Genomic DNA, 10,606 nt, shown 5'->3' on the forward strand with positions numbered 1-10,606 from the left:
AATTTGGCAAATCTAGCTAGCGGGGGCATTATTAGTGTCTTACAGACACATTTGATTTGTGAATGAAATTAAAAAAATCACTACTAGCAAATGAGGCAGGGGCTCCTGTGATAAACAGGTCTTCTAGTTTATTTTTATTTTTTATGTTTTACACAAATATAAGTAATCTCCATAAATATTACCCCTTATTCATACACACCCAGGGTTCTTCATTGATGTTTTACCTGCAATTTTTTTACTGACGGCAGACACATTGAAAATTACAATTTTCTATTCTTTTTTGGAGGTCTTTTATGAATGAGATATTCACTGGATTAAGAGCATTCTTTGTTAAACTCTTTTTGTAGTATTTTCAATTTTCATCACATTTATATTGTCTTACTGGTACATGTACTATACTACTCTGGTCTTAAAATACAAAAAAAGTTCAGGAAGTCAAAAACATAAATCTTATTCTTGTTATTTAAGGTTGACACTAGTTGTTTTGTTTTTGTTTTTTTAAATACTATTATGTTAAAATGAAGTTTATTCATGACAGAACTTTTATCACACCTGTGGTTCTATTTTTAGACTTGGGGAATTTTACTATCTATTTGGTAACTGAATTTCCCACCAAATTCATGTGGATAATACACAACAACATGGCAATGTAAGCAAAGGCTGGCCATTTCCTTTTTATTTTTAAAGAATAAAGTTGAAGTATCTGATTGAATAAATAATGTATAAGAATTAAAATTCCTTCTTTCACAAGGTAAATCAGTTTCTAAACCTTGAAAACATCCTGTGATTGTGCAACATTCAACCTTACCAAGCCTCCTTGCATTTATAAATAGCCACATGCTTTTGGTCAGGGTTGAGTTACCTTTGACTGCAATCAAGTTTTGATTGGTTCAGTACATAGATATTTGTATCTGATTGACACCTTCCTTAAAATTAATTTGTATCCTGGTGGGGTAACTGATTAAGAATTTTGTCGGCAATGTCATAATTATGATTGGCTTTAGACACTTGTGCGGTCATGCAGTGATCAACAGACCATAGTGTGTTTACTGCTATTTGTTTAGCTTATTACCTTGTAGGATGCCATAAATGACCTTTGGGCACACGTATCGGACACACGTGGGGTCTGGGAGTAGACCAGAGCTTCAACACAGCAGCCCAGCTGCTAGTAGGACATACTCTGACTGAGTTCTTCGGTTAGAGATTAAAATGAAACAACTTAAAACCAAAAAGGAACGAAGTTCTTTTTTGTCAAACCCTCCTTATCAAATGCTTTTGGTCAAAGGTAAACACAATTATGGCCATGTGCAGGTGACAACATACAAGTTTCATAGCCCTGTTTAACTATGTGATACATTCAGAAACAGACTTACCTAATAACAGAATAAATTAATCCAATTAACAATGATTATCCCATCAGTATGTCTAAACACTTCGAAATGAAAGAATTAATAAAAGAAAATGGATGACATTTGTTTACACTAATGCCATGTGACTTTTTTTGGTGGGAAAATTGGTAAACAAATAGAATGGGTGTCTTCCTCGAATGCCAACATTTTATATTTACCTATTCCTTAAATGCCAACAAAAACATTTCAATAGATGTTTATGTTATAACAATAGGAGTTTTTATAACAATTAAAATGTTTATAAGTATTTAACTGTTGAGATTAATTAGTGAGGTTGGTAAATGGAACATTTTATTCCTTTTTTATTGGAAAAAAAAAAACAGATTTTTAAAAATTTGTAAGATTATGATAAAATTGAATTATTAAAAATTTGTTAAAAAAATATAATAAAATTGTAACATTTTTTTTTTTACTTTTATTTAAAGAAATGTATAAATTATATACCAAAATATTAAAGAAATTCAGAAATTTAACATCAATAAACATTATTTCAACCTCTGAACTTTAATATTGAAGACGATGATTTATTTCATTCTTTATCATTCTAACATTTCAACTAATTAATACGAATATATTTATTGTATAGCAATTACTAATATTTTATTAAATTGAACAAACACACCATACTTAGTAACTACTACTATTGCTTAGTACTAGTATTCCTACATAAAGTAGAATGATAGATTGAAACATCCAAGTTATTGGACTACAAAACTAATTCAAAAGTCTATTGTGCTATACATGTACATGTCTGATTTTGTGAAGAAATGCTTAAGTAGAAACAGTCAAAAAGAAAATAAATTTTAACAACTGGAATAACTATCTGTTAATTAGTATGGATGTTTTGATAAGCATGCACTTTTGTGCATAACCACTAACACCTATTCCTATACCAACAAAGTTTTACTGGTAAATTGTCAGTATATCAAACGATGTTGGCATTAGAGGAATAAACCCTGCAGAAACAGGTATTTTATTTCTATCAATGACTTTATATTACTATTCTCATATAGTCCCTGATTTTAAAACATGTTCACCTGTGCCCTTTATGGTCCAATTTATCTTACAATATGATTTTTTTTATTTTTATTTTTAAAAAACTCTTTTTCGTGATAAAAATTAGTACAGTTTGTACCATGGACCATTAACTGTGTCCCTGTTTAATTATCTTGATATCTGAATAGTATTTCCTTAATTAGATTTAAGGATTTAATTAGGTTTTGGGAATCCCCATTCTATGGTATATTTCTCGAATGAAAAAAATCAAATTATATTGTAAGATAAATTGGACCATAAAGGACACTGGTGAACATGTTTTAAAATCAGGGACTATATTAGAATAGTTATATAAAGTCCTTTGGCTCTAATTTCTGAAAATTGGCGACAAAAAAAGGGAATGGTTGGTTTTTTTTTTTATTTTTTGTTGTTTTTTTTTTTGTGACAGAATTTTTGAAGCCAGAGCAACCCCGTATTATACACACCAAAATACGGTAATTAATTTTTAAAAAACTAATGTAGGTGGCCAATTAAAATGTTATGGTAGTCCTTTCTAAAATTAGGTAGGCACAGGACTACCAGACTACTGTTAGTGTCAAACCCTGACTGACTTGATAATCCATTGTATCTAATTATTACTCCATTTGTTTCCTTGCAGATGTGAAAAAAAAAACTCAAAGGAGATATTCAGAGATATTTGTGTGTTTCTTCTGTGAAAAGGAGTTTGCTAATAAATTAGAAATGAGAGCTCATCAAATAATTTGTGAAGACAGACCACCTGATTTACATGCTATATCATCTCCACCCAGGGAATTAAGTCCCAAGGAAGGCAATTTACCTCCTCAGATGAGTCCTGTAAAGATGCCTTCTGTGGAAACTATTGTCCGTTTGACAAAAGACAGATTTATCAGAAATCTTAATTTGGTTCAGAAACAGAAAGTAGCCAAAATTATAGCCAAAAATAGGTGTAGTAGTATGGACATAGATTGTAATCTAGATTTTGAGCAGCCAGAGACTCCAATCTCCCCTCCTACACCAAGAACACCCAAATCACTTATATCTCAGCTTAGCAAAGATGACAGTTTCTCCTCATCAAGAAAGAGGCTAAGTTACTCTCATGATGACAGTTTAAATGATAAGGAAAGTATTGCCAGTGCTGGGAGCAATGATGAAGAGAGGCCTTCACATGTAAACAAGTCTCTGTTGAACATTGATGTGTCTTCTCTACTTGGTCAACGCATAGCTAAGTACATGAAGGATGAAACTAACTTGGTGATCATTAGAGATTCTGAATCATTTTGCAGGACACCTGATAAAAATGAGTACTATGACAAGCTAAGGAATAGATCAAATCAGTATCCAGTATTCTACAGGCCAAGGAAAGGTTTTGATCTTCTGTATTCTCATTTGTACAAGTTCAATAAAAAACAGAAAAGGAAACCATTGCTCAGAATTCCCCAAAAGAAACCTCTGAAGACTAAGAAAAAGAAAGAATATTCTCTTCCTGATTGTCGAGTTGTAATGGATAAACTTACCAAAGGAGACCTCAAAAAGTGGTTGCCAAAAGCAGATGTGAAAAAAGTTACCGAGGAAATCTTCTTTGATGAAAACAATAACAGTCTGTTCCCAAAAGTACCAATCTTACATTCAAAGGAATGTGATAAATTGTTGGGCTTAAAGAAAAGGTCGTTGAACAGCTTGAACAAGGCAAATCACTTGTCTCTCACAAACTTTGTCTCAGAGGATGACAATGCAGAGGTCTCTAAACAGAAATTGACTGTTTACAAGTGTCTTCTATCTGAATTAGATGATCTTGCAGGTAGTTCTCAAAAGTTAAAAGAGGGAGATAGATTAAAACCAAAATGGAGTTCAAGTAAATATAAACAATTTAAAGCCAAAGGTAATGAAGGAGAAACTCCATGGCTGAAATGTGAAACCGCTCTCGCTCAAGCTGTAGTGGAGAGGAGGTTATCGAAAATTTTAAATGAAAGGATGAGTGACAAGGTGTCACCTTCAAAAATAGAAGATTTCTCTGTAAGAAGAAATGATGACAATATTTCTATCTTATCTCTATCTACATCAGATGACGAATCATATATATCAGGATGTTGTACAGAGTGTCGGAGGAAAAAAGAGTTCATGTGTTCACCCCAGTCTGTCTCTCCATCTGTACCAGTTGACAAACCAGTGACTGTTAAAATTGACAGTAGCCCATTATTCAACAGTGGAGATGGGTGTGACACACAGAACTTGAAATCTCAATCTTTCCTCTCTCCAAATATGGTATCTCCACAAAGGAAGTTTAATTGCAATTGTTCTTCTTCTCCTAGTATAAAAAATGGAGACATTTTAGCTTCCATCCCATCACCTCCACCATCAGAGCAGAAAAAATCCCCAGGATCTCAGTGTTCAGACTCTGGCAGTGATGGACATTGTACTGATTTGGAAAATACTTTAGCAAATAATAGGTCATCTCCATATAAACTTAGAATGTCCTCTCCTAGGAAATCCTATCCTGATTTCGAAATGTATTTCAAAAAAAAGATGCACACTACTGCTCTTGGGGAACGTATAAATAATCACTGTGATCAGGTCAATGACAAAGTAATGGAAAAGCCAACAAAGGTGCAATCTCTAAATTCAGGTAAATCACTGTTAGTATCACCTGCATCTGAACCAAATCTGAGTCTTCTCCGAAGGTCTAAAAGGATACGATCCCCCTCTGCGACTTGTAGTGGCAGCCCTGCAAAACTTCGTAAACTTGAAACAAGATGATTAAGTGAAACACATTATGGCTATAATTTGGTGCAGTTACAATATTCATTTTGTGTCTGAAAACACTAGTTTGGTGTAGATTGTATTTACTATATACAGTCATAGTTTTCTGTTTTGTTTATTTTCTTGTTAAAAAGATGCACAGCATTGATCTTGAAGAGAGAATGGTAATGTTTTTTTTTAACTTGCGCAAAGTGATTTATGATTATGATCAATGATATTTTGCTCAGTTACTGTTGAAATTATTAATTTCATTTTGCATGGAATACTGTAGACCTACACTGTATATTGTACCTTAACTAGTTACTTTATCACTAACACCAGAAACTGTGAAATATGGATTAATTTGAATATTTTGTCTGTATATTGATTTGTTTTAAAAAAAAACAAAAAAACAAAAAACCAAAAAAAAAAACACTTATTCGCTTGTAATTTTTAGTTCAGTCTAGGCATTTTTATTAGCTCAGTAGCAAAACCAACACTTCTCAAGAACTGTATGTACAACTGCACAAGCTGATTTTTTTTTTTTTTTTTTCAAATTCTTAGCTGTTATTGAAACCTGCAGTGTGCAATTATCACCAGTATTTTCTACATTATGCTATCAGATATCAATTGTTCAATCTACCCAGTTCTCTTTTTTGTTTTTTATAGACAGATTCTTGTATTTTTATGTTAGTGTATGAAAGATTGGTTAGAATGTATGATTAAATAAGGCAAACAAATAATAGTCTCGTTTCCTGCTTCAAGTAAGAACAAAAAATAGGATAGGTAGGGAAATAATTTTATTTTCCTAAAATAGTTTACCTCGACTTAATGAGAAAACTATCTAGATTTAAAATGTGCTTGGGCCAAAATTGCCAGAAAGAAGAAGGCACAAAAAAAGAGTAGAAAAGGTCGCAGGAAATTGACCTATTCTTTTTTGGGGTCTACATGTATGTTCATGAATTCCAGAGTAGGTTGTATTTTTTTTTTCCGAGGTTGATATTTTCTCCAGGAATAATGTTTATAGTGCTGTGATGTACATACTGTACAAATGTAGATACATTGTACATTAAAATGTTGACTGTCAACTTAAATCTCTATTAAATAGACATGATTTGAGTTATATCCACTTGCTGTTTATTTCAATTTATGTTTTTTTGTTGGGTATAGATGCAGTAGATTAGTTATATTTGATATTTTTGTTTGGTCTGGCCAGACTTGAATATTTTTCTGTTTGCTGTAGTCCAAGTGCCAAAATGAAAAAGTTGAGGTGGAAGATACAAAGTGTACATGTAGGTAAATTTTTTCTACCAAATCATTCCGTTTGAAAGTCTTAATTTTCGAAAGATAAATGTAAAGGTGAGGATACTACAATGAAACTGCCATTACTAATAATTTTGTTTTTATATTGTAACACCTACATGCATCAATAAGATCAAAACATCTCTTGGGGTGACAGAAAATTTAACAATTAAAAAAAAACAGAAATCTGAAGAAAAAAAACGAGAGAAATAAAAGATAACTAAACAATATTCCACCAATAAAAACTGACTAGTTGGAAGATTTTTGACAGGTACGTTGGGCTACAGCAAACTTAAGTAATTTTAAGTTTGGCCTCATCTAGATAACTTCTATGTTATGTGTTGTGAAAGATATAAAATGACCTATGAAACTTTTCTAAATCAGTTTTAAGCCTGATATTTCAGGTAATCAAAAAGCCAGTATTTTATATTTTTTAGAAAATTTTGTCAACCATTTCACTATCTTGCTTCTTTTCCTTGTCTTTTTTTATCAGTTCTTTTTTCTTGTTTCTGGTCATATCTTATGGCCATGTTAAATCCTTAAACTGTTAAATGTGTACAGTTACTGTCTGTGATAAGTTTTTGCTTAAGGAGTTTTTTTTTTAATTGTCTTGTGTTGATTTTTGCCTTGTATATAGTAAACATGTCTGTTGATTATGTTTAGTTCAGGGTATACTAAAGTGTTCTTTATTGTAAGGAAGCATATATATGTACACATTACCTTTAGCTTTAAAATCATTTTAAGTAATGAATCTTACTTCACTTAAAGCACTACTCAAACCTCTTTCCAGATGAGTTTATTATGAAATGGATTTTCTACTTGTGCGTTAAATAATAAGTTGGTTTTGACAATTTAGGACTTTTATGTATGTTTTCTGTTATAGTTATTAGTCATAATACAACAGATATTGCAAATTTTACCCACCTCAACTTTTGATCACTTTGATTTGGGCTTTCCTTTTGCCTTTTTAGTTTTAGGTAAAACTGTAAAGCAAAGCTAGCGTTCTTCTAATTTTATGTAGATGTATATAAACTACAGGCCACCAGAGGTTACACTAAAACAAAAAAACAATTGCAGATATTAAAGGCTTTATATGTTTTTAGAGGATTGTATGAAAGAAGTGGTAGCCTTTTTCACAGTTTAAGTCAGAAATGGTGGATGCTAATGTACATTAACAAACAACTAATGGTTAAGATTAATGCTTTCATTCTATAAATCTTTCGTACTATGTACAGTTTTTTTAAATGGGTCATAATGGTATTAATTTTTACTCGAATGAGATAGACGTCTTCAGTTTATATGTATCTGTTTATATTAATCTCCAAAGACAATCTGTACCTGTGAATATATTTTTCATTTGATAATTGATGCATGTACATACATTGGTAGTTGATATTCCATTATGTGTTCAAATTTTTAATTTTCTAGTTGAAAACTCAACTATTGTGTTTTTTTATGTAGTTTTTAATGTTAGCAGTATTCACTATTGTAATTAAACTGCATGACTTACGAGCAAAAACAGCCTTGGAATGGTACAATGTCTGTAATTTCATTGGAAATTTAAAAATGAGATACATGTACCATAATAAGTGATTTCACCCAGGGTTTTCATTATTTTTTTTGCAATGCAGGTACCTTTGGTTTTGTAGGAGGTACTTTTCATCATTTTGTTTAATAAAAAATGTATGAAATTTTAAATTTCTGGAGGTACCTTTCAGCAGTTTAGAAGGGTAAAAGTACCTGGTACTGCCTCTTAATGAAAGGCCTTTTTACCCCTTCAGTTTCTAAATGAATATATTCAGATAGGTCAGCACAATGAAACAAGAATAAAAGCAGTTATTTAAAATTAAATTTTGATGGAGAAGGCCAAGTCAGAAAATTTGAAGAAAAAAAAATTATTATTTAAAAAAAAAAACTACTTTTAAAAGTGAAATTTAAGTTGTAAACATTCCTAATGTTAGTCTTATTAAAAATCTTTATAATTCTTTTTTATGTGGCTGCATATATTTGGTATACATGTATTATAGATACGACTGAAAGTGATGTACTGATACTATTTTTGGAATGTGAGTTAGTTGGAGACTGTCAAGTTAATGGTCTGACTGTCAAAACCAACACTTCTCAGAAACGCTCTGCTATCTGTTAAAAGTGATTTTGTCCTATTTGTGAAACAGCGTCAAGATTTTTGAAGTTATTTGCAATGTTATAAATGTTTCAATTACATTTTCAACTCTTTGTCTTAGTACGGTGAAGGAGTCAGTTCTTAACCTTTTAGTGAATTCCTATCTTTTAGCAAATGTTTCCTTTGAAACTGCATTTTGTCTTCCGAAATGTCGTAGTGAAGAGAATAAAGAACTTGGCTAATTATCTTCTTAAGGTGAAAGATTAATATACTTCAAATGATTTAAGAATATGTCTTGTTTTGTATTTAATTTTTATTAGGTATAGGAAATGGAACCTGTCATTGCTATTGCATGTTCAAAGTTTTTTTTTTTTTTTTTTAGGTTATGCATGTATCTCCTGAAAACGGGAAAAGCCCTAGTCTTTCTGTTTTGTCTTATTTGTTCAAGAACAACTTGTTATTAAATGCACAAAGTTTGAAATGACAAAGCTACCTGAAATTTCAATAGAAAAATATATTTAGTAGGAGATTGAAGTTTCATTTTAGTTTTTTTAATCAATGGTCTTCAAAAAAAAAGTTTATCAGCCATTTTTTGCTGTAGAAATGTTTTTTATTACAAAGATAGTCATAATATCATTCCCTTATACTGGTATCTTTGTTATGTTTTGTCATAATTTGATTTCTGTGATGTTGATGGTATTAAATCAGAATAGACTTCTTAAGGATCTGTTAGTTGATCAACTGGATTGGTGCTATGTTAATGCCATGTTATTTTTTTTTTTAAACCGTGGCCAAAAGTTAAAATATTGTTTGTCTCCCATCTTTCCTATATTTGTACTTACCGGAAATGATATGGGTTAGAGTAGTCTTATATGCCACTTGTATAATTCATTGTGAAAGGATCTTATTGAAGTAAAAAAAAGTAAGGAATGTTAAAGAATATGCCATTTTTGAAAATTCTGAATGTTAGCTAAACTACTTCATTCTCAAAATAATTATCTCAATTACTGTGGTGTTAAATTTTTGCTATCAAAGTATTAACATTGAAAAAAATATTTTTTAGTATCTTTTTCACCTTGTCAAAATGTTTACTGCCCACCAGTATTTTGAATTTTTTTTATTTTTTCACTCCTGAATTTAATAGACTCTGACAAAGATACTTCCTTCCTATTTAGAATTTAAATCATAAAAGGAAACGAACAATGTTTTAATGTTAGTCTTTAAGTCTTGTTCCGCTGCATTTTATTTTTTCACAAAGTAATGATCAAAGAGCAATAGACAGCTTACAAATGACATGTATTGCAATGCAGTATATTGTTTTATGATAACCAATAAAAATGATAAAACCTTGTATTCTGAGCTATTAAATTTTAGTTTCTAAAATGTAGCCATTTATAGCTTCTTGTATTTTAGATATGTATTACATTGTGTGTGTGTGTGTGAAAGAGACATTCCACCAGAATGAAAAAATCGGCTCAAGGCCACCCATTGGTCTTCAATAAACAATGGGGGAAATATTCATACCACAGAGCAGGCTGCAGCTGGCTCCAAAACGATCATTGTACACAGGTCCAGCGACAGAGTTGCCCCTCTATACTCAAGTAACATAAAAAATTACTGTAGGTGAAAAAGAAACAAGACATACAGAGGCCAGAAATTCCTGACTTGGGACAGCACAAAAAATGCGGCAGGGTTAAATTACTTCTGCGTGATCACAACTCCTTTAAAATCTGGCCACTATGGAATAAATATTACACAATTAAACACAATAAAAAGTCCGTTCAAAAAGGTCTGTGCCTTGGTACACCGGAAATGAAGCCGAATATAAATTGCACAAATGTACAAACTAAGGACTTCTAGCAATTTACTGAAATGCCAGCTTCAGACCAGTTAAACATACAAAAATTATGTCCCAATCGTCATGCCAAAAAATTGCTTTTCAATGTAATGATTTAATATCTTTGTAAAGACCCCATGAGCGAATGAATGTTAATACCCAAAAAAATGCTATCCTTAACGA

General features: G+C 31.4%; 1 protein-coding gene across 2 annotated transcripts in view; it reads left to right on the forward strand.

Moving 5' to 3' along the window:
• Window positions 1–9,973, forward strand: part of LOC148628181 (uncharacterized) — a 31,011-nt gene extending 21,038 nt beyond the window's left edge. For both annotated transcript variants that reach the window (XM_088584288.1, XM_088584279.1), the window contains one exon: window positions 3,064–9,973. In XM_088584288.1, coding sequence (XP_088440414.1) covers window positions 3,064–5,180 — 2,117 coding nt within the window. In that variant the 3' untranslated portion in view covers window positions 5,181–9,973. The remainder of the gene's footprint in view (window positions 1–3,063) is intronic.
• Window positions 9,974–10,606: the final 633 nt, after the last annotated feature.

Source organism: Perna viridis, chromosome 1 (genome assembly GCF_037379345.1).
Source record: "Perna viridis isolate PV_CMFRI_1.1 ecotype Kerala chromosome 1, ASM3737934v1, whole genome shotgun sequence".
NCBI lineage: Eukaryota > Metazoa > Mollusca > Bivalvia > Mytilida > Mytilidae > Perna > Perna viridis.